Raw genomic sequence first — 25,846 nt, forward strand, 5'->3', positions numbered from 1 at the left:
TTTTAACAGTATTCCAGTTATATCGCAGCGTGTCAGCTTAATGTAGGAGGAAAGCCCAAAGTGATGCAGGTCAAAGACATTTACCACTTCTGTGAAACCCACGAGCACGGGTATGGTGCCGACAAACCTAGAAACATAATTGGGGCAAACCGGGATTCGGACCCACAATCATAGGTTTCTGTCGTGCCCAAGGGACATTTGGGGTGCTCTGGACCCCCATTTTTGTAAATCAAGGTAATACCCTGCACTAGATGATAAAATAGGCGGTTCACTCAAACATTGTATTCATACATAGTTTCTTAAGCTAATTCATTAAGTGGATTTACTGTTTTGACTTCGGTTGTTGTAAGAGTGACATTATGTGACAAAGAGATTATTACCCTTGTGTGTTTCCATCTTGTAAGGTGGGTGGGGTAGTCTTGTGGTTAAAGTGTTCGCTCATCAAGCCAAAGACCCTGTTTCGATTCTCCTCATGGGTACGATTTGAGAAGCCTATTTCTGTTTTCTACCGCCGTGATATTGCTGGAATAGTGCTAAAAGTGGCGTAAAACCATACTCACTCCATCTCGTAAATATCTTAAGTTAGGAAATATGTGAAATGCTTACATGATTCAAGTGATGTTCAGTCTATCAGATGTTGGACTGAAAATGATTCTGTGAAAGTGTAATAAGGATTGGTGAAGATTTTAATAACATTGATTATGCTAATTGAGAGAAAAACGGATTGTGACTAGTGTTAGATAAGGGAGAGGCTCTAACTGTGTTGGTTATGTAAGGCACTGACATGTATGGACTCATTGGTGGTCGCAGCCATTACAAGAATTTTGAAATCTACCCTCACACCCCATATTAGTAACGTTTATACTTTTGTTAATGTCTTTGAGAATGCCATCATATTTCATTTTGAAAAGGTTTTACGACTGATCATGTTTTCCAGATGAATTTACTTTGTTGTTTTAATAATCAGAATGGTTCGAGATTGCAGACTAACGGAAAATCTACCAACTTCTCCCTTACATTCTTACTATATCAATTAAAGATGATACTTTTAATGAAATAGAAATTCAAATTGACAAACAAAGAAAGTAATTTATTAGCGGTAAGTGTATTTGGCATCACAACAGTCGTCACTTGTTTGTAAACATAACGGTCATTGGGTTGCGAGTTCAACTCCAAGCATTGTTGGGGCCACCTATCACAGTGGGGAGTTTTGACTGGTGGCAGCGATAGTATAGAGAGGTCCCCGAACGGACTATCGCTGTGAGGAGCTTGAGCCTGACAGGTGTTGTGTCTGTATCTTTCAGGAAATGGGGTTTTCACGACAACAAGCAGAGGCTTCAATAAAGAAACATGGGTCTGTCCAGACAGCATTAGACTCACTTTTAGCAGGAGTTGGTGAGTAAATAGCATGATCAGCCTTGGATATAGCTAAGTCAAATTCTGTGAATAGTTTGTTATGATCAAACTCACTCATTCCTCCATGAAGACAGCTTAGTGTTAATGTGACTAAGTTTGAATATGAGGATCCATCTCCCCGAGGGAAGGGCGTTAACTGACCATAAAGGTCCAGTTTCCACCCTTGCCGAACTAGGCTGGAATTTCCAGGTTATTTCCCTTCTATGTCCCTCCTATTGACCAATCAGTTTGACCTCTCATTTCACTTGCATTTGCTTCGAACAAAATGGCAGCACCCAGTCAATCCGGTGTGATCGATAATCAAGATATATATTGTAATAAAATGGGTCTTACATTGCGAGGTGCATCAAATCAATGGAGCACCTTGCTCAGTAAGCGGTACACGTTTTGTAAGTCCTGCGGTCGACCAAAATCTGCACGTTGAAATCCATGTTGTTTTTTTAACCGGATGACTAGTTTCGTTATGCGATTTTTGATTGGACTATGCATAGTCTTGCTGGTCCAGCAAACATGTAACTGTGGAATTCCAGAGTGGACTTTTATGATCAGTTATGCCTTTGCCTGGGACTGATAATGTGGAACAGATTCTGAGGGTCTCTTGGAGTTTGATATACCCTTTATCCATACCCACTCTGTGAACAATTCTGGTTCTGAATAAGTCCCAATATACCTTATGCTTGTAACAACCAATGAAAGGACATTATTCAGCGGCCATTTTACAATGGCCTAACATGTCCGCCACATCTCCTGTTCTACAAACGGTGTTGGGGAGTCAAGGGCAGTCCCTTTAGTTGTTTGCTGATGAGTAATGTATAAAAACATATTATAATATATGGTAACATGTTTGTTCAAACAAGTATCTTTTAAATAAAACCATATGGTAAAGTTAATAATTTACAAAATGTTATCACGTAGCACAGTGATAGTATAGCACAGCAATGGCAGTAAATATTAGTGTTTTAAGTTGTCATCCATGTTTTGACGTAGGGCTCTGGAAAACCACGATACATCAGTAGTTCATGCAATCATTCCACACCTAATTATGATTATCCCTCTCTGTTTCAGCGGAAAACTCATTATCAGGCGAGGTTTATTTCTCAGATGAAGATGAGTTTATAACAACGTCCAGTTCACGGTTACAGTCCTTTCAGCAGTCACAGCCTTCTGATATAAAAATGGAGTAAGTTCACCAGTCTGTGTATATACATTACCAGCTCAAACAGGTCTGCATTATGCATTACCAGCTCAAACTAGTCTGCCTTTACACATTCCCAGCTCAAACTAGTCTGCCTTTACACATTCCCAGCTCAAACTAGTCTGCCTTTACACATTCCCAGCTCAAACTAGTCTGCCTTTACACATTCCCAGCTCAAACTAGTCTGCCTTTACACATTACCAGCTCAAACTAGTCTGCCTTTACACATTACCAGCTCAAACTAGTCTGCCTTTACACATTCCCAGCTCAAACTAGTCTGCCTTTACACATTACCATCTCAAACTAGTCTGCCTTTACACATTACCAGCTCAAACTAGTGTGCCTTTACACATTACCAGCTCAAACTAGTGTGCCTATGCATATTATCAGCTCAAACTAGTCTGCCTTTACACATTATCAGTTCAAGCCAGTCCTCTTTGCGCATTACCAGCTCTAACCAGTGTGCATTATGCATTACCATCTCAAACCAGTCTGCCTAACGCAGTACCAGCTTAAACCAGTCTTCCTTTGTACATTACCAGCTCAAACCAGTCTGCCTAATGCAGTACCAGCTTAAACCAGTCTTCCTATGTACATTAACAGCTTAAACCAGTCTTCCTATGTACATTACCAGCTCAAACCAGTCTTCCATACACGTTACCAGATCATTGTAGTCATAAGAAAAGTGCTGTACAGTAAATTTGCAATAAAAAAAAGAGAAAGTTTTAAGAAAAATTGGATGAAAATCTCACAATTTATGGGTCCTAATAGAAACACAGCAAGTATACACATATAGTATATACAATAGTGAGACATGTGATGCTAATGTTATATTTTGTTTGTGTTCACAGTTTCAATAATCCAGAGGGTCTTACTGCTTTGTGGGTTGGAAATGTTTTACCTCAGGTCACAGAAAAAAAATTGGTTCAAATGTTTCAAAAGTAAGTTGACTTGTTTTTCAGGTTTTGCTTGTAATGTCTGATGATTTTCCATGTTAGTGTAACAAAATAAGGAGGCCCAGGGATGTTGGAGGCTTTCTGCTGTATTTAAATTAAGGGACCTCCTATGTCTTTGACTTTTAGCACAAAGTTTTTCCTTCTTAGTTTTGAACACTGCATAATGTTAAAGAGATATTATTGTATGGGGATTTTTGGGGTAAGTGGGACAATTACTAAACTAATAATGAAAATTATATACAATTGAGGAATAGCTCTTGAGTAAATTGGGGAAAATGAGACAATTATCAATAGAATTATGCAAATTGTAACAAATTGAGTATTTCCTCTGTCCATGTTGCTGTGGTGTGTTTATAAGTTTTTCACAATGTGTGCATTTGTCTCTGTTGCAGATATGGTACAGTGACCAGTGTGAGGCTTTTACCCGACAAGTATTGTGCATTTGTAAATTTTAAAATGCCTGTGTCAGCAGGAAAAGCTATGCAATCTTTACAGGTGGGTAACAAGGTCTGACTGTTCATTCATTAATGTTGTGCTGGCGATACCCCATAGGTATGTTGTATTGGAGATACCCCCTAGGTATGTTGTGTTGGCGATACCCCATAGGTATGTTGTGTTGGCGATACCCCATAGGTATGTTGTGTTGGCGATACCCCATAGGTATTTTGTGTTGGCGATACCCCATAGGTATGTTGTGTTGGCGATACCTGATAGCTGTGTTGTGCTGGCGATACCCCATAGGTATGTTGTGTTGGCGATACCCCCTAGGTATTTTGTGTTGGCGATATCCCATAGGTATGTTGTGTTGGCGATACCCCATAGGTATGTTGTGTTGGCGATACCCCATAGGTATGTTGTGTTGGAGATACCCCATAGGTATGTTGTGTTGGCGATACCCCATAGGTATGTTGTGTTGGCGATACCCCATAGGTATGTTGTGTTGGAGATACCCCATAGGTATGTTGTGTTGGCGATACCCCATAGGTATGTTGTGTTGGAGATACCCCATGGGTATGTTGTGTAGGCGATACCCCATAGGTATGTTGTGTTGGAGATACCCCATGGGTATGTTGTGTAGGCGATACCCCATAGGTATGTTGTGTTGGAGATACCCCATAGGTATGTTGTGTTGGCAATACCCCATAGGTGTTTTGTGTTGGCGATACCCCATAGGTATGTTGTTTTGGCGATACCTGGTAGCTGTGTTGTGTTGGCGATACCCCATAGGTATGTTGTGTTGGCGATACCCCATAGGTATGTTGTGTTGGCGATACCCCATAGCTATCCCACAGGTATTTGGGGGTTATCTTTGTCTCGCATTTGTAAAATCCTTCAAAATGTGGCTCTGGCTTCGAACTGTATTATTGGGTGCCCTCAGCCCCTGTTTATAAGGTGGGTATTGGGTGTCTTGTGTCCGTATTTTAAGGTGGGTATTGGGTGTCTAGTGTCCGTATTTTAAGGTGGGTATTGGGTGTCTAGTGTCCGTATTTTAAGGTAGGTATTGGGTGTCCAGTGTCCGTATTTTAAGGTGGGTATTGGGTGTCCAGTGTCCATTTTTTAAGGTGGGTATTGGGTGTCTAGTGTCCGTATTTTAAGGTGGGTATTGAGTGTCTAGTGTCCGTATTTTAAGGTGGGTATTGGGTGTCTAGTGTCCGTATTTTAAGGTGGATATTGGGTGTCCTGTGTCTGTTTTGTTTTCAATTTGTTATTAGGTGTCCAGTGCCTGTTTATGAGGTGGTTATTAGGTGTCTGTGTCTGTTGATAAGGTGGGTATTGGGTGTCCGCTGTCTGTTTTTTTCAATTGGGTATTAGGTGTCCAGTGTCTGTGTATGAGGTTGGTATTGGGTGTCCAGTGTGACTGTCTGTGTATGAGGTTGGTATTGGGTGTCCAGTGTCAGTTGATGAGGCTGGTATTGGGTGCCCAGTGTCTGTGTATGAGGTTGGTATTGGGTGCCCAGTGTCTGTGTATTGGGTGCCCAGTGTCTGTGTATGAGGTTGGTATTGGGTGCCCAGTGTCTGTTTATGAGGTTGGTATTGGGTGCCCAGTGTCTGTTTATGAGGTTGGTATTGGGTGCCCAGTGTCTGTGTATGAGGTTGGTATTGGGAGCCCAGTGTCTGTTTATGAGGTTGGTATTGGGTGCCCAGTGTCTGTTTATGAGGTTGGTATTGGGTGCCCAGTGTCTGTGTATGAGGTTGGTATTGGGTGCCCAGTGTCTGTGTATGAGGTTGATATTGGGTGTCTGTGTATGAGGTTGGTATTGGATGCCCAGTGTCTGTGTATGAGGTTGGTATTGGGTGTCTGTGTATGAGGTTGATATTGGATGCCCAGTGTCTGTGTATGAGGTTGGTATTGGGTGTCTGTGTATGAGGTTGGTATTGGGTGCCCAGTGTCTGTGTATGAGGTTGATATTGGGTGTCTGTGTATGAGGTTGATATTGGATGCCCAGTGTCTGTGTATGAGGTTGGTATTGGGTGTCTGTTTATGAGGTTGGTATTGGACGCCCAGTGTCTGTGTATGAGGTTGATATTGGATGCCCAGTGTCTGTGTATGAGGTTGATATTGGATGCCAAGTGTCTGTGTATGAGGTTGGTATTGGGTGTCTGTGTATGAGGTTGGTATTGGGTGCCCAGTGTCTGTGTATGAGGTTGGTATTGGGTGCCCAGTGTCTGTGTATGAAGTTGGTATTGGGTGCCCAGTGTCTGTGTATGAGGTTGGTATTGGGTGCCCAGTGTCTGTGTATGAGGTTGGTATTTGGGTGCCCAGTGTCTGTGTATGAGGTTGGTATTGGGTGTCCAGTGTCTGTGTATGAGGTTGGTATTGGGTGTCCAGTGTCTGTGTATGAGGTTGGTATTGGGTGCCCAGTGTCTGTGTATGAGGTTGGTATTTGGGTGCCCAGTGTCTGTGTATGAGGTTGGTATTGGGTGTCCAGTGTCTGTGTATGAGGTTGGTATTGGGTGTCCAGTGTCTGTGTATGAGGTTGGTATTGGGTGCCCAGTGTCTGTTTATGAGGTTGGTATTGGGTGCCCAGTGTCTGTGTATGAGGTTGGTATTGGGTGCCCAGTGTCTGTGTATGAGGTTGGTATTGGGTGCCCAGTGTCTGTGTATGAGGTGGTTATTAGGTGTCTGTTAATAAGGTGGTTATTGGTTATCCAGTGCCCTCATATGAGGTGGGTATTGGCTGTCCAGTGCCCGTTTATAAGGTGTGTATTAAACATGCAGTGACCCCTTTATAAGAGGTGTATATTTTTGTGTCCAGTGCCCCCATTTTTAAGGTTTGTATTGAATGTGCAGTGCCCTGTTTGAGGTGTGTATTGGGTGTCCACAACCCCAATATATAAGGTCGGCATGACGTGATCATGCCTTCAGTCGTGGCCGTAGTGATATCTTTGCTGTAGCGATATAGATGGAATATTGCTGACTTGGGCGTTAAACAACATTCAACCAGAAGAGGGTACATATTGGTAAAAAAAATACCATTAAATGGATATTTCATTAAGTTTCAAGTGAAAGCTTTCATAACTTTATATCTAACTTAGCATTTGTACAACATTATGATAGTTTAAAATATTTAATCTCATTCTTGGTGTTCTGCTTGTAGAACCATGTTTCCTTCCATCACCTGTGAGTGCGAGAAATCTTTCGTTACATCTGCCCTCTGTGTTTCAGGGCGTTGAGTGTGAAGGTCAGCGTTTGTTGATCAAGTTCCCCGACAATCCAATCTGTAATGGAAATGGCCCAGCCCAAACAATACTAAAGAAAAATACATCGTCACATACAAAAACCCAACAGATACAGCAACAACAGCAACAGCAACAACAGCAGCAGCAACAACAACAGCAACTACAACAACAACAACAGCAACAACAACAGCAGCAGCAGCAGACCGGGTAGGTAATTATCATCAAGTTATTACACATGCTTTCATATCCCCTTGCCTTGGTCCGTCTGTGGGCGCCGTCATGATAGTGTTGAATGTGGCATGCTGTCATTATGGTTATACACACACGGTCATTCATAGTCATACGAGGTCATATAGAGTCATACGAGGTAATATATAGTCATACTGGGCCTAATATAGTCATGTGAGGTCATATATAGTCATACTAGGTCATATAGAGTCATACTAGGTCATATATAGTCATGCTAGGTCATATATAGTCATACTAGGTCATATATTGTCATACTAGGTTGTATATAGTCATACTTGGTCATGTATAGTCATACCGGGTCATGTATAGTCATACCGGGTCATTCATAGTTATACTAGGTCCTATATAGTTGTTCCAGGTCATATAGAGTCATACTAGGTCATATTTAGTCATGCTAGGTCATATATAGTCATACTAGGTCATATTTAGTCATACTTGGTCACATGTAGTCATTCTTGGTCATATATAGTCATACACGGTCATATATAGTCATACTAGGTTGTATATAGTCATACTTGTTCATATATAGTTGTTCCAGGTCATATAGAGTCATGCTAGGTCATATATAGTCATACTAGATCATTTGTAGTCATACGGGGTCATTCATAGTTATACTAGGTCCATATAGAGTCATAGGTCATGTGGTCAAACTAGTTCTCACATAATCATATTAGGGCATACACGGTCCTATTTCATCAAACAGTCATGCATTGTCATCCAAGGTGGTGTGGTCATATGGTGCCACACATGGTCTTATTAGGTCAATCAATGTCCTACCGGATCATAGTCATTCATTATCATACTAGCTGGTATGGTCTTATGATGCCGCACATGGTCTTATTAGGTCAATCAATGTCCTAGCGGATCATAATCATACATTATCATACTAGGTGGTGTGGTCATACAGTGCCGCACATGGTCTTATTAGGTCAATCATTGTCCTACCGGATCATAATCATACATTATCATACTAGGTGGTGTAGTCATACGGTGCCGCACATGGTCTTATTAGGTCAATCATTGTGCTACAGGATCATAGTCATACATTATCATACTAGGTGGTGTGACCGCCTCCGTGGTCTAGTGGTAGAGCGTCCGCCCGGAGAGAGGAAGGTCCGGGGTTCGATCCCCGACCGCGTCATACCAAAAGACGTTAAAAGATGGTACTTGTTGTAACCCTGTCTGGCGCTCGGCATTAAGGGGCTAAAACAAGGACTGGTCGGCTCGGAGTCAGTATACCGTGTCTGAGTGGGGTACTCGTGTTAAACTGCGGCATGGTATCTCAGTGAGCTAGCACTATAAATCGGCATCAGTCCGGACTAGTACAAGCAGCCACACAAACACACACACGTACATGCACGTCGCTATATAAGTGCAATAATCTTGGACGCGACGTTAAACACCATTTCACCTCACCTCACCTACTAGGTGGTGTAGTCATACGGTGCCATACATGGTCTTTTTAGGTCAATCAATGTCCTACCGGATCATAGTCATACATTATGATACTAGGTGGTGTGCCCCACACTGTTATTAGGTCATACATGGTAATACCAGTTTCTTCAGTCATGCATTGTCACACTAGGTTGTATCATAGTCATATATAGTCATACATGTTCATGCATAGTTCATGCATAGTTATTCATGCTCATACACAATCATGCACAAGTCATCTGTAGTCCTTTGCAGCCTCACATGATCCGATGCATACTTTCAGGGCATCTTTGCATGCTGTCAGTACACACAAGCATGTTTGGTCCCAAGTAGCATACACTCAAGGTCATTAAAGGGAGACTAGGCTCGTCTGATGGAAGTCCATGTCTTGACAATGTATTTAGTGGCTTGTGAGAGAACTACTCCAGCCTCTGGTTAATTTGGGCCATCATTCACTGCCAAAGTGATCACATTATAACTTTGAGTTAGCAGACAAGTATGCAGTTTTGAAATTAAGTTTGTTGCTTGAGGTTTTTTTCTAAAGTGTTTAAATCTAAGGATTCATTAATATATAGTTAGGATTATGACAAGGAACATTTGAATAGTATGTTGAATACTGCTTAGTGGTGAATACAACCTAGCTAGGACTGTAGGCTTTCCTGACCTTAGCCCCCTAGACGTCCCACTGCATGGTATTCAGCACCCTTGGACTGGTCACACCAAGGGTCAGAGTTTGATTCCCACATGTGTATAGCATGGTTCACTTGTCTCGTGGGCACATAGCTGCAAGACTGCTGATCAAGCTGAAATAACACACACTTGCTTCAATGTGGAATACCTGTAGAAGTAGTTGTGGATGCTTTTATTTGATAGTCATGTTTCTGAGTGCATTAGTTGACCATCCTAACCTATGATTTGATGAAACCTCACCTAGTCCTGGGTGAAATAATCCAGTACAAGGGGTACGAGCATATTTGCAGTTTTGGGAATAATAAGTACATCATAAAAAAGGGGCCATTTTTGATAAAATGTATCATTCTTTGATTCGTTCATCATCATGTGTTGAAAAAAAAACTGAATTCAAAATAAATGTCTCAAAATCTTCAAGTTATAAGAACTTCCAGTTATGGTTAGAACTGGGTTTTTTTATTTGTAGTGATGTATCAGGGCTACTTCTTGCCCCTTCATAAGTAGCCCTGAAACGTTACAAATAATAAAGAAGTTGTTATCGATAAACTTTTCATGTCTTCATCAAACATTTTAGTTGACAAAAGACACTGAAAATTGATTACATTAAACTACATACAATTATGTTTGAAATGAACAGCTCAGATCAGAAAGGAAATGGTAGACAGCAGGAAGTTATATATTGGTAATTCAACACAAAAATCAGTTCTGTAGGATGTTGGGTGACAATTTGTCTCTCAAAACGTGACATTTGATTTCATACTGAATTTACAAGCATATTATCTTGACATCAATTCATTTACTTTTAATTTTCTAGCTTTCAGTGGCGGAGGTCTTCTAAATCAACATGTAAAAATTTAAAGGCCTAAGAAAGACAGCCAGGCCCAACTAAGGTTACATTTCATCAAATTTTGGTCTTACCGTTCATTTCTCTCCTTCGTATCGCTTTGTTCCATTTGTGTTGATGTGATGGGTGGCTTTGTCCAGTTACCACTCATTTGTACTGTGCCTCTCTCCCTCTGGTGGCTGATGTCTCACCTGGAACTGGAACAGCTGAAAGGAATGGAAACATGAGCTTTGCGTTTTGTATTCAACTCTGAATATGTGTATTTGTAACTTGGTAACTGCTGAATTCCATGTATTAAGCACCTGTGTCTTATAGCACTCCTATTTGCTTGGTGTCAAGTCCTAGCATCCTCTGTTGTTCATTCTTCAATCTTGTCTTCCTATTTTTGAAAACTATTATAATAATTTCAGCGAAATATTCGCCCCGTTGGAAGTATTTTGAAAATAAGCCTTCAATTATCAGTGTAGTTTGAGAATATTCATGATGGCTTTTCATTCGTTTATGGCATGTCGGAAACTTCTAAATTTGTTTTTATTTCTCTACTTTTTAGCTTTCATGTTATGTTATGACATGCTTCATGCCTTTTCACATTTTCTGTCAATGAACATTTTTCTCTGCTTGAATATGGGGTTACAATTTTCAATGGCGTTTCAGTTTTTCCCTCATTTCTTTGTGATATGTTTAGGTGCTTACTGGTAGAATTCAGTATGTCTCTGATGCTGATCAATTTTAAGCCAAGGTTTAGGCCAACTTGGTTGTAGTATGAATTGGGTCATCATATTTGATGCATGCTTGAAGACCAACTGCATGGACCATGTTGTTCCACACATGAGTTCTGAAATAGAATATGGGACCATTAACCATCCGACCAATCAATTGTCTTCTTTCAGGGTTAGAATGGGTCCCCAGTATCCCATGGTTTTCTCAGGAGCTGACTACTGCAGAATGGATGGTTAAGATTTGTGACTTGGCTGATTGTGTGCCTTTGTAACCTGACAGCATTGGAAGACATTCTGTAAGAAACTTAGTAACAGACTGGTCATTTATAATAGGGGGTGGTGGGCCGATGGGATTAGGACTGTATCATATTTTATGGACCCCCCTCCATTTTATGTAACATTTTCTTATGGGTTTACCTAGCTAAGACTAATTTTTATAGCCAGTCACGACATAGTTGGTGTATTGCTAACTGTTGTGTAAAACAATTCACGTACGTCATTCAGAATATAGAAAAAAGGTTAATTCTATACTTGACATATACTATTCAAAAGATTTTAAGGAACACCTGATTCTTTCGTATTACTACAGTTAATCTGTCATAGTTAAGGACCACCTGATTCTTTCATATTACTACAGTTAATCTGTCAGGGTTAAGGACCACTTGATTCTTTCATATTACTACAGTTAATCTTTCAGGGTTAAGGACCACTTGATTCTTTCATATTACTACAGTTAATCTGTCTGGGTTAAGGACCACTTGATTCTTTCATATTACTACAGTTAATCTGTCTGGGTTAAGGACCACTTGATTCTTTCATATTACTTCAGTTAATCTGTCAGGGTTAAGGACCACTTGATTCTTTCATATTACTACAGTTAATCTGTCAGGGTTAAGGACCACTTGATTCTTTCATATTACTACAGTTAATCTGTCAGGGTTAAGGACCACCTGATTCTTTCATATTACTATTACTGTATTCGACGTTATAAGCGATCCGCTCAAATAAGCTCCCATGGCTATATTTAAAAATATACTGGCTAGTGAACAATCCCAATAAGCACCCCTTCCGATTGATCAATGTACGCAAGACTTATTTATTCATGTAAAATATGTGTGTTATATGCATCCTTAATTATGGAAAAATTAAATTCTGGAAAAATAAATCTGTCGTATATATATATAAACATTTCAGGCTGTCATCATAAACCACGAGGGGCGGTCGGGTAGCCTAGTGGTTAAAGTGTTTGCTTGTTACCCCGAAGACCCGGGTTCGATTCCCGACATGGGTACAATGTGTGAAGCCCATTTCTGGTGTCCCCAGCCATGATATTGCTGGAATATTGCTAAAAGCGGCGTAAAACCTCACTCACTCACTCACTCACTCACTCATAAACCACGAAATTTACGATCTTTCAGCTCCCCCAAAATAATATTCTAATAAGAGCCCCCTATTTCTAATTTTGAGAGCGCCCTTGGTGCTTATTATGTCGAATACTGTACTATTAATCTTGGACGTGACGTTAAACCCCATTTCACCGCACCTCACCTGTCATGCCATGACCGATACAACTATAGTAATATGTCAGAATCATTTCTTCTTTAACTTCTTTGGAGTAGTATATATTTCTTTCGTTGAGCCCAGTCATAGTAAAACAAAGACACTGTGTATCACCTATGTTTGGAAGAGAGATCTAATTGGCTGACATGAGTTATCGATTCACTGCCATCTGATAGGTTGAAGCAGGTCAGTGCAGTAATCCAGGGTGTGTGTGGAACAACATGGAGCATGGGCAGGGTGGGTGAGTGAGTGAGTCTGTGTACTGGTAGTTGAAAATACATGTACTGGAGTATTTGATCTAGGTCTTTAATTTGCAGGTAACCCTTCTCGGACTCTTTTTTCCGTGTTTGTTACCATGCATTTGATAATTACATGGTTCTCATCGTGATAGTCTTCAGCTGCTTGTAAGAATTTCATCTCATAATAAATGCATCCCGAAATTCATAGTTTTCATATTTTTCTGGAAATTCAAATAAGTAATTTTGTGTGTCATAACAGTGTTGTTTACTTTATGTACCTCATGTGAGATCCTTAATTGTGGCATCTATTTTCCATGTTTGAAGGCAGCCATATTTTCGTTTTATTTCAGTTGAATTTGTGGTTAGTTGGACAGTTTTTTAAACTACTTGACTAATCTTGCTTGACAATGTATAAGGATCTAAACCGAAACGTCACCTTCAAGGTAAATAAAGAAATTGTTATCCATAAATTGTGTCTACTTTGTGATCCGTGAACTTCAAAGTAATTATCTGACAATTCGATCAATTGATAAATCTTGTCCATAGATTCTGCCTTCTCGCTGGTTGTGGTATTTACAGTCATTTTATTGGAAACATGTCCTTATGTGTACCAGGACTATTTGTAGCAGTACATAATCGATCAGAATACATCAAAAGTTAATCAAAACGTTACCATGGTAACATTTTTGTTATTACTAGAGTGAAGCAGTCACTGTTTTGGGCATTAATTTTATGCTTGCATTATGAGTTGATTTCCAGTATGTTATTTGTATCAGTTCATTGTTTAGATATCTGAATAAAGTTTTAGTGTACATGTCACTTCAGCATCTGGTGTTTAAAATAATCAATCATGATACGTTCCTCAGCTGAATTCCTTCAAAAGGTTCACCCTGATTGTGATATGTGGTCTGTCAGAACTATACCCATGCTCTAGGGTTTTACCTCATTAGTACACATGTAAACGTTCAAAAGCTTTGACTCTCATGCTTTCCTCTCATATTAAGTTGACACGCAGTGTTGTAACTTGAATATTGTTCCAAAGCAGCATTTTAACAAAAACTTACTCACTCACTCACTCTTCTTGTGAAAAGGTACAATAGAGTGCAGGTCTTGATTTAGCACCAGTGCAACTTATTTTTGATATTTGTGTCCAACAAACCCTTTCTTGGATCTTGGAACACACTCAACACCTCTATGCTTCATTTACCGTATATGGGGTGGTCGGGTAGCCTAGTGGTTAAAGCGTTCGCTCGTCACGCCAAAGACCCGGGTTCGATTCCCCACATGGGTACAATGTGTGAAGCCCATTTCCGGTGTCCCCCGCCGTGATATTGCTGGAATATTGCTAAAAGCGGCGTAAAACCATACTCACTCATTTACCGTACTGCATCACAAATTGCTATGTTATGTGTAATTCATAAGACAGTTATCAGAGACCTGAGTTCTTATTTAAACTAGTTGATAAATTTGATAAATTTATGGGTGGAACCTGGTTTTGTCTGGTGAAATAAGATTTCCATGTCAACATGCACCTGGTGCAAGTTAAATCAAGTTCTTTAAACTGAGTTCTGGCATCAAATGTAACAAGATTTCTTACTTAATGATTAATGGGTAGCGTTACACGCTCACCTGTTTTATAACCTGTGCTCTGTAAACATTCCAATTTCACACTTAATATAGAACTTCAACTACTTTGGATAAAAATCTCTCAAACCTCAAGAATCTGTATTTTTTAAAAAGGTATTATTGGGACATTTTGTACTCCAAAATGGAATTTGGTTTGTATGAGTTGAGAGTGAACTCTCTTGGGGATTGCAGTCTGTTAAGACATGCTGCAGCTGTTGAGTTTGTATCATTGCGGATCTCTCAATGGGAATTTGGCACCTTTTCTACGTTTACATGTATTCAAATTGAAGCATATATCATCCTCATCTTCATCTGTCATCATTTCTCTCGGGGGGAAAAAGTACAAATGTGCCAAAAGGCATGCAGTATGCATTGAAAGTCATAGAGCACATTATAGCAGAACAATTTGTTCAGTGGAAATGATCTTGATTTTATTCCCACTGACTGGATAATTATCAGGGAAATTTATTAGTTAGAAATGAAGACACTTTATGTATCCATTGTATCCAAAGACTTTGTTCGTCATACCATATGCATCAGAATAAAATTGTATCCGTGTATTCCAAGTTTGATATGAGAAAGGAAACATGACTTCTATTTTTTTTCGAAGTATTTTGTGTGTTTTATATGTTTTTTTATAAATTGTGATTTTTTTGGTCCAGGTATGACCTTTAACTTTATCATTTTTGTATATTTAATATTGTATTATTTAATATACAGCAAGTATGTGTGTTTTCGAATACATATAATATGTTGTTTTTTGCATTTTTGTTATTTTGAAACAACCATGTTCACACTTTCATGTTTACTGTTTTTCTGTTGTTTCTGAATTTTTGACATCTCTGAAACTCTACAGCTGAAAATTTGTATGAATGATCCCAGCTTTGTTGCTAAACATTTTTCTTACAGAATTTCGATTTGATTTTCAGGCAAGGCTCCTGATTAATGTCTTTCATTCCGGCCATCTTTTTTCAAACTGTATTGAAATTTGTCTCAGGTATAGATGGTTTTGGGGCCAATATTCTAAATTTTGACTTTATTCCAACTCTTAAGCATAAACAAATTTGGTGTCACCATAGTGAAATCAAAAGTGGTACAAATTTGAAAAACTATATGTTAGACCCCACCATGTATAAGCCTGCCACCATGTTTCATCATCCTGACTTCATACACTGGGAAGCAATGACAAAAAATAGGGTTTCAAGTAGGGTTGCCATGGAAAATTATTTTTTTTGAATTTGTAAACAAATGGCTCGAACAACATGCTGTCGGCAGCATGGTCCATACTACACATTTGGATATGGGAGAAAATAGTGAATCAGTTCAAGCACACCCAAACTGTCCAAGGATGGCAAACCAGCTTTTTTCCAAAAATTGATTTGCAAGATTATTTACATATTTAAAACATGAAATGGAACAGAAAGTTTAAACTTCTTGTAAAGAAGATCCAAGTTTGTTCAGGACCTTATTACTTGCAGTCAACATTGCTGCCCTTAAACAATGTTGCCGAAATACTCTTTCCATCTGTTCCCAAGTCTTTGGAGTCTTTGCACCAATCTATCTTAAGCTCACCACATAGATATATTTGCACCAAAGTAAGGTTGAACTGTCATTAACGTACAGCTTCATAACACAATTGAGCTACAGACCCTTGTGGGTCTATTTTGTGAACCTACTTCTGATAAGGATTTTTCACACATATCAACCTGTAAATTTGGAAATAAAAAAAATGTAAGTGCATGTTGAATTTGCGGAAACATGTGATGGTCCCCTCCTCTAACATTTGATGGTGGTTCTAGAAATGGCTCCTGTCTTTGCAGCCAGTGTCCGAAATAACTGCCAGCCCACCTACCCATGGCTGGTAACTTTTCTGTGGGGCTGCATGAAATTTTCCTCCCCCTGCCCGACTGTCTGGCAAATAATTTTAAGACTACTTTTGTATTCAAGTTTATTATAACCTTTGTAGATTCTCAAGTAATTGTTATCATTATTTCAAGTGAATCAAGACATGATTTGTCTCTTAGTTGGTGAGACTTTTCAATATTCATAATGTCTGAAAGCAGGCAGGTAACTTTGAAGATGGGCAGACAACACTTATGGGTCACTTGACTGACTCTCTTGTTGGGTCTCAAAGTTATTTCGAACACTGTTTGCAGCTATTTAAATTAAACTTAAACCTTTATATGTCTGAATAGATGACACAGATAAGGACATCCACTAAAACTCTGAAACTGTACTCGCCACCGCTATGCTTTAATACCTAGACAAAATGACCATTCTGATGAGCTAAACCAGTTATATAATTGTCCTTGTTTTGCTTAGCAGAAATTGAAAAACAGAAATAGTTTCATGAAAGTTTGTTAACACATCAACCCAATGGTGACATTTGCTATAAAGTTTTTTTTGTTCTTATACATTATATTACCAGCTGAGATTCTGCTTCAGTTCAATTTTTTCAACAACTCTGCACATTCTTGGTCAAGACATGAAATGTGATGTCAGGGTGTGAAATGTGGTGCCTTTCTCTTATAGAATGTTCAGGCCTGTTGTTGGTTTTTTTGTAAGATATCTTTGTAAAAACTTATAGTGAAACATTTAATGTATTTGAAGTAAAGCTTTCAAATCTGTGCAATAAGCATCAAAGTATCAGGGTAGGAAACTGTCTGTGTCCTGACACCTGTCAGAAGTACATATAGGAATTCCGTCTAAATCCTTCGGGTTGGTCTAGCAAACCAGGGCATTGGTACATGGGGTTGCCTGGGGCATTGATCATCCTGTACCTACACCAGATATAGCCAAGCATATGAAGTCTTGAAAGATATTTTCAGGAAGCATGGGGGACCATAGACCTATCACATTACCCAGCTCCAAAATATATTCTGAGATTTCCAGTTTCCAGTTTCATTTAGAGCTGTCAGCATCATGTTTTCCGTTTCCATGGTGATCACCGGTCACCACCTATCCTCTGTTTGGAACCAGCAATAGTCTTATTTAAACATCTTGCAGTTCATTCTGAGAAAACCAACTACTGCTCCTTCTTTTCTTCTGACCTTGAATGAAATCAACTGATTAATTTATTCTAGCCTTGTGCTTTATACTTAATATTTCAATCTACACCTAATCTTTTACAAGCTCACCCAGATAATATATTGTAGTAAAGTTCTTTTCATAACCTCTACATACATGTATATGTGATTACTGTGTGCAGAGTTTAATATATGCTGTGTTTTATTTTCAGTGTGCGAAATCAGCCAAAGCAAAGTGGGCCTGTAAATGGTGATGAATGTTATTTTTGGAGAACGACTGGTTGTATATATGGTGATAAGTGTCATTGGAAACATTTGCCTGATCATAAAGGCGTGGATAAAAAACCTTGGCAAAAGGTAAGGCATGAGAATGTGTGTCATGTTTTTTTCGAGACAGAAAATCATTGTCATTACCTCAAGGTTAATTTGTGATAATGTGTGGTGTTAATGCATGGTTAAATTGGTAGAAATGTAAGTGGATAAATGATAACTGAAAGTCAAAATGTACTGCAATCATACTGGTTAAAAAACCCAAATATTTGTCATTTGTCATTGTGTTAACATATATGGCCTCCATATATTAGAATGGGGGATTGTCTGATCCAGACCCAATTATTTCCAGACAGCCGTCATATAGTTGGAATATTTCTGAGTGCGGCATTAAAAAACAAATTAAAACAAACCAACAAGAATAGGGCCTCCATTATGTCCATCACTGCACTGCTTGTTGTAAGAGGTGACAAACTTGGATTTGGGGGTCAGGCTGTAGACTTGGTTGATTGCATGTCATGGTATCCCAATGGCATGGATCGATGGTCACAGTCTCAATCATAGGATGTCTTGTCCAGACTTGATTATTTGAAGGTTGCCATCATATAGCCAGAATATTGCTGAATGCGGCGTTAAACAACAAACCAACCAACTTGTTCATTTATTTGTTTCACCAGTTCATGATACTCTTTGTTTTTCACCTGGTTATTAAATCATGTTTTACCTGTTCATGATACTCTCATTGTGTTTTACCTGTTCATGAAACCCTGTTTCACCTGTTCATGATACCCTGTTTGTGTTTCACCTGCTCATGATACTCTCTTTGTGTTTCACATGTTCATGATACCCTGTTTCACCTGTTCATGATACTCTCTTTGTGTTTCACCTGTTCATGATACCCTGTTTCATCTGTTCATGATACTCTCTTTGTGTTTCACATGTTCATGATACTCTCTTTGTGTTTCACATGTTCATGGTACCCTGTTTCATCTGTTCATGATACTCTCTTTGTGTTTCACCTGCTCATGATACTCTCTTTGTGTTTCACCTGTTCATGATACCCTGTTTCACCTGTTCATGATACCCTGTTTCACCTGTTCATGATACTCTCTTTGTGTTTCACCTGTTCATGATACCCTGTTTCACCTGTCCATGATACTCTCATTGTGTTTCACCTGTTCATGATACCCTGTTTCATCTGTTCATGATACTCTCTTTGTGTTTCACCTGTTCATTATACCATTTCACCTGTTCATGATACTCTCATTGTGTTTCACCTGTTCATGAAACCCTGTTTCACCTGTTCATAATACCCTGTTTCATCTGTTCATGATACTCTTTGTGTTTCACCTGTTCATGATACTCTTTGTGTTTCACCTGTTCATGATACTCTCTTTGTATTTCACCTGTTCATGAAACCCTGTTTCACCTGTTCATAATACCCTGTTTCATCTGTTCATGATACTCTCTTTGTGTTTCAGAATGCTGTATAGCAGAACATTCACCAAGATTTGTTGTTGTTATTGGGTTATCTCCCTTGCTCCATTTGTGGCCTTGCTCAGACTGCCCCGGAATAGGATCATAGTGGCTACATCAAGACTGGCGGTCCACCCCTCGACAATATGCAGCTCGTAACAGAACCATGTACTTAACAGGAAATACTGTGACAGGATCTGGAAACAGGACTCAAAGCTGTTTACAAATAAACCATTTTGGATTACAGGAATATGGATGATGTAGCTCTAAGACTTACCAGTGACAGAAGACAATCCATCAAGAGGAACAGGGTTTCATGTTACCATGGTGTCCTGTTCAATATGTCTTCTGATATTATCTTGGTTGCCATGGTAAATTATCACAGATATCAATTGGTGAAGTATTTTCCAAGGTTGAAATCATGTATTTTGATACAGGGAATTTTTCTGTTCTTGTCGTCACGCAAGACTTTGTCATGAGATGGACATGAATAGGTTGTTGTAGGATTCTGTATACAGGCGCCATCTGTGTTTGGCACAGGTTGGAACCATCGTATACCCTAAAGTAAGAACTGACAAGATTCCATATTTTAGTCCCAGTGTATCATGTATGTTATTTAAAGAAAATATGGCATATTTTATCATTGTGATCTGTGACACTGTGTGACTTGATTTTGTGATAGAAAAAATGGCTTTCACTTAATTGGTGTGGGTTGTATTTTTTTTCAACTTTTTTTTCGGTTTTACTCTGAGCACATTGATGGTATTTACTGCTTACTTCATCATTCAACGTCCAAGGATGTTTGAGTTAAACCAACATCTGCAACAGCTTGATCATGTTGATAGGACTCACAAACATTTTTATCATCATATATATATATATATAATTCTTTGTTGTATTTATCATTGGTTATTTTTTTGGCTTGGTTAAGGTAATTTGACAGTCGTTCATTTATATCACTATTTTCATCAAGAATTTGAAAGAATATTATTACTTCATTTTAAATTAACCTGAAGTCAATACCAGAAATAATATTACTTGGATCCCTGCTATTTGGCAAAATTGTCCCACAGAAACCATGAACAAGAAAATGAAACAGTCTGGCATCGAACATGTTAAAGACATTTTGTAAATGAGTCATCAATTTAGATAATGTTTAGTCCTCAAAGCCTCACCAGTCATAACTGCTTTGGAATTATCCAACAATATTATCCAAGAGATCTGAATATAAATTGGAACATAGTATTTATCCTGAAAGTCAACGTTGAACGCTTTGTGCCGGGAGCTCTGTATGGGCTGTCTGATGTTCAGCTGTTTGGTTCAAGCATCAGAACCAATCAGAACCAGGCATTCCGGAGACAGATTTATCTGGATGTCATCCACTGTATTGTGCAATAATTAGGGTCACACTTCGGTTCATCCTCTCTTATCCAGTGTACTATATCTCCATTCAATTAGAATAAATACCCTGTACACATTCGCCCCCAAAGTCTCCACCCATCAGATCTTCGTGCACACTACCGCTACACATACATCTGAGAACATCTCATTACAGGTCTGGTTAGAACAACCCCTCGTGAACTTTGACCGATCAAGGAAATGACTAACAAGCAGCTTTCTCGAGCTTTACAGCACTGGTTTCAAAGTCGTGACTTCCATTCCAGACTATACTTTGAAAACTACTTTTGCAAATTTCTCGATTCAAAATCAGAAAACTGGACAGAAGAAAAATCTGGATTGTTTACATGGTTTGGATTGTATAGCAGTACTTCCTATAACTATGGAAATTATCTTCCATTTTAAATGTTTATATTATTGAAGTGATGGATAGACGATTTGACGGAACCAGTCATAACATCCCATAACTGTTGTTTGGAATTCCCTGTGTCAATCTTCCCGAGCTTTAATTATTAGAAAACCTGTAATGGGATATCCTCTGATGTTTGTTTTGCGGTAGTGAGAACAAAGATCTCCTTTTAGTGAGATTGGGTCTCCATCTCTCTATCACGAATGGGAATTCACTTGCTCATGGATGTAATCTCATTTAATAGATACATTTGGTGATGTGTCATTCAGATACAGTTCAAAACAAAGCTAGTGAATGTGTCAAGGGTGTTTGTCCTCATAGAAATGAGATATAATACACTGGATAATCGCAGATGATGCAGGTTTAACTTGCACTATAACATATGTAGCATTAGTTTTGCCTCTTGTGAATTTAATCATGTACAAGAGTTAGACCAAAACATAAAGCAATATGATGAAAAAAATGTTCTTGCAACATTCATAGATGTTAGTTTGGGTGCTCTTATATACATAAGTCTGTCCAATTTAGGGATAATGCCGATCAAATTAGTTTGGGGTCCTTATATGTCAAAGGGGGCACGGGTGGCCCAGTCGTCTAAGGCCCCGCGATTCGCTGTGCAGACTTGCGTCCCTTGGGCACGCCAGAAACCTATGATTGTGGGTTCGAATCTCGGTTTGCCCCGATTATGTTTCTAGGTTTGTCAGCACCATACCCGTGCTCGTGGGTTTCACCGAAGTGGTAAACATCTGAGACCTGCATCACTTCGGGCTTTCCTCCCACATTAAGCTGACACGCCGTGATATAACTGTAATACTGTTAAAAGGGGCGTTAAACCCAACTCACTCACTCACTCACTCACTCACTCACCTTATATGTCAACACTATCTAAGCCTGTAGGTATGCTGGGATACATTCAAGAGGTAGAGGGGTGGGGTAGTCTCACGTGGTTAGACTGTTCACTAATCAAATGAAGTAAAGAACACCCCGTATTTTTTATATGACTATAGTTAATAGCCCTATGACAGATAAATTGTAGCCACATGAAAAAAATGTTTGTGCTTTGCTTCTTTTGAGTTGTATACATCATTATGTTTGAATGAGCAGATAAACAATGTGGTGTTTGATCTATTCGGAACAGACTGGCTGGCACAATCATGTATTCCAAAATTTATAATAGCAACTAAGGGGCGGTCAGGTAGCCTAGTGGTTAAAGCATTTCATGCCGAAGACCCGGGTTAGATTCCCCACATGGGTACAATGTGTGAAGACCATTTCTAGTGTCCTCAGTCGTGATATTATTGGAATATTGCTCAAAGCACTCACTCACTCACTACTGGCAACAAAAAGATCAGTCATGCTTTTTATGAATATTCATGTCTGTCAGTCCATTGGTGCATAGTGTTCTGGAACTGTTCATCATGTTCAGTGGACAAGGACACAGTTATAAGTATTGATAGACTTGGTTTACAAAACAGATGGAATATTCAGTTTCCTATATTGATTTTCAATATCGGTTTGTAAGGGTAGACATTTGCAGTAAAGGCCTAAAGCAAGAATGAAGTCGAGATGTGTAATGACTGAACACCAACCTTGGTCTGGTCATGGCTGCAGAGCTGCTGTAATGCTGCCCTTCTCTTCAACTAGTAAGATAACAGTAATATTATTTTGAGAGATCATTATTTTTAAGGGACTGGTCATTCATAATGGTTTGAGGCTAGGAAGACTCTTATGGTCATACCATTGAAGACTTCAGGTGGTAGAAATGAATTTATCATTTTTCGGAGGGTTCTGATAAAATGGTAATCTAAATGTTGTTGATAAAAACATTTTAGACTCTTCATGATGATGAACTGTTTTGGCAGTTGTGGAGTGTCATGACAAACAGGACAAAGATTTGGTGATCGAGGGATGCCAAAATTGATACATGAAATTATGTTTCTCAACATGTGCTACGGCCCACATTTTCAAGTAAAGATGACTGTTTTGGTCCTCAGCAAATGTTGAATAGTATGTATAAGGTTAAATCTTTAATAAAATGTTTTGAAGTATCTTTGCCCACACAATTAATGACCAATTCTAATTTGTTGATTATTCAACTTTTTTATTCTGTTGACTTCACCGTGTTTGCTGTACACTCAGTGGTTGAAGGCTGTTAAATTATAAGTTATGTAAAAAATAAACTGGAACAGAAAATGACTAATGTTTAATGACGAGTTTGGATTACACGGAGCATGTGCCTGCATATAGTCATGAAACAAGGGGGATAACTCTTGTTTTTGTAACAGATGAATGATCATTGAAATCAAGTCATGCCATTGTATGCAAGAAAATGTTTTCATGTCCAAAGTTGTGAATCGTTGCTGCATGTCCATTATATGCCATAGTCAGGATGATATTAAGTTTGTCACTATTTTCATATATAGATTGGTTTATTATGTATGTGTCAAGTTTTATTAATAAATGTTATGCCATGTATTCCCAGAGAACATCTTGTACATTCATGATAATCCCTTAAACCTTTGAGCAAGTCGGTGTCCGAGTTGACAATTCCTTAAAGATAAAGGGCAGTAAACAAACATGTCCTGAACATAGATTTTTTTCTGATTATTTGAGGGGGCATGGGTGGCCATGTTTGCTGAGGCACTGCAATTCTCAGTGCAGAATTGCATCCCTTGGGCATGCCAGGGACCTATGATTCTGGGTTCAAATCCCTGTTTGCGAGGATTATGTTGCTAGGTTTGTCAGCATCAAACCAATGTTTGTGGGTTTCATCTAAGTGGTGGGGCGGTCGGGTAGCCTGGTGGTTAAAGTGTTCGTTCATCATGCCGAAGACCCGGGTTCGATACCCGACATGGGTACAATGTGTGAAGCCCATTTGTGGTGTCCCCCGCCGTGATATTGCTGGAATATTGCTAAAAGCGGCGTAAAACCATACTCACTCACTCACACACTCACTCTTTCATCTAAGTGGTAAACGTCTGACACCTGCATCACTTCGGCTATCCTGTCATATTAAGCTGACGTGCCCTGATATAACTGGAATGCTGTTATAAGTGGTGTTAAACCCAACTTACTCAGTCACTCTAAAAGTAATGACAATGACACAGAGTTGATTTATTTTTTTATTTGACAACACACAGACCTTGTTAGTGACAAGGTGAACCTGAGTGTCCCTAATATCGTGATGGTGCTGATCCAGCTTTGAACTAGCATCTTCCCACATGTCTGTTTGGTTTCAGTTCAACTTGCCTTAACCAGAACTTGCCCTGTGTGGAGTCAGGAAGTGCTGATAAAATTTGATGGTGAAGCTGATATGATACATGTGTCGCAATATGTCAACAACCCAGATGACAAGTAACATCTGTATGTGATTGGCTTACATGGGAGGCCAGATGAAACAGCTGTTGTGATCCCTAGGCCTTGCGTCAAATGATCCTGTCAGTGGTTAAATGGTAGTTATCAGAGCAATGTCTAGATACCTGGGAATACAGGCCCTGTGATACTGACTGATCTTGAAGCTATGACTGTTGTTACTACACTCTATTGTCGACATTGGAAGACAAAGACATATTTTATGGACAACAACTTCTTTATTTACTGTAAAGGCAATGTTTCGGAATAGATCCTTATACTGTTGTCAAGCAAGCCTAAGATCTATCCTGAAACGTCACCTTTACAGTAAATAAAGAAGATGTTATGGAAAAATTGAGTCACTGTCCGTCAACTAAGTAATGTCTATGAAACAAGACATCTGAAGAGCTGGGTTATGAGGGTGCATGGTTTTCTGAGTTGCTTGGTTTAGTTAGTGGGTTTAAAAAGCCTAGTGGTTTAGGCATTCATATGTAATACTAAAGGACCTGATTCGCTTGTACCCAACCTCTATTAACTAACTATCATCTGTGTAGTGTGAAGAAAAGTACTCCATTCTGAACTATAAAGTTTGTCACAACTGCTGAATTAACACTTATGACATGTATGTTTTAGTGTACTTCTTGTGTTTTACAACACGTTTCTTTTATCAGCATTGGTAGTTATTATCAGGCATGTTTGTAGAGTGACCGGTTATATTGGTGCCCTCTGACCCAAATTCAGTTAACAGCCCATTAATGTACGGATAGTGTCATTAAAAACTTCATACAACTGAATTAAGTGGCACATAAGTTAAAGTAGATTTACTGATATGTTAATGCCTCGTGAAAGTTTGATACAACTGGGTCATATGTAGCATGATGGTACAATGTGTAACACCCATATATGTGTCACACTCCATTAAAAAACAGAAAGGGGCAGTCGGGTAGCCTAGTGGTTAAAGCGTTCGCTCGTCACGCCGAGGAGAACCGGGTTCGATTCCCGACATTGGTACAATGTGTGAAGCCCATTTCTGGTGTCCCCTGCCTTGATATTGCTGGAATATTGCTAAAAGCGTCGTAAAACCATACTCACACACTCACTAAAAAACAGAAATATTTTGATATACAGACATACAGGCACCTTTGGTTTGTAAATATTTTTTGTATTTTTGTCGTTGAAATTATACATTTTGATTGTATGCTATACTTTTGTCCTAAAAATCAAATAAGTATTATTTTTTATTGAAACCTTATTCCCCTTTGATTCAGTACTACTTTATGACTCTAGAAAAGAATCAGATATGCATA

The 25,846-nt window shown here is 39.0% G+C and overlaps 1 protein-coding gene across 4 annotated transcripts in view; it reads left to right on the forward strand.

The window, feature by feature from the left end:
• The window catches only part of LOC139453164 (stress-induced-phosphoprotein 1-like), a 51,114-nt gene extending 25,597 nt beyond the window's left edge, over nucleotides 1-25,517 (forward strand). Inside the window, exons 17-23 of one of the 4 annotated variants that reach the window (XM_071234794.1) lie at nucleotides 1,305-1,395; nucleotides 2,482-2,596; nucleotides 3,463-3,552; nucleotides 3,960-4,062; nucleotides 7,235-7,455; nucleotides 17,848-17,992; nucleotides 19,387-25,517. In XM_071234794.1, the coding sequence (XP_071090895.1) occupies nucleotides 1,305-1,395; nucleotides 2,482-2,596; nucleotides 3,463-3,552; nucleotides 3,960-4,062; nucleotides 7,235-7,455; nucleotides 17,848-17,992; nucleotides 19,387-19,398 (777 nt within the window). In that variant the 3' untranslated portion in view covers nucleotides 19,399-25,517. Of the gene's footprint in view, nucleotides 1-1,304; nucleotides 1,396-2,481; nucleotides 2,597-3,462; nucleotides 3,553-3,959; nucleotides 4,063-7,234; nucleotides 7,460-10,435; nucleotides 10,512-17,847; nucleotides 17,993-19,386 lie in introns of those variants that run through there. The other 3 variants (XM_071234795.1, XM_071234796.1, XM_071234797.1) reach the window with 3 other exon arrangements.
• Nucleotides 25,518-25,846: the final 329 nt, after the last annotated feature.

This window comes from Haliotis cracherodii, unplaced genomic scaffold (assembly GCF_022045235.1).
Source record: "Haliotis cracherodii isolate W230 unplaced genomic scaffold, xgHalCrac1.p SCAF_9, whole genome shotgun sequence".
In the NCBI taxonomy this organism is placed as follows: Eukaryota; Metazoa; Mollusca; class Gastropoda; order Lepetellida; family Haliotidae; genus Haliotis; species Haliotis cracherodii.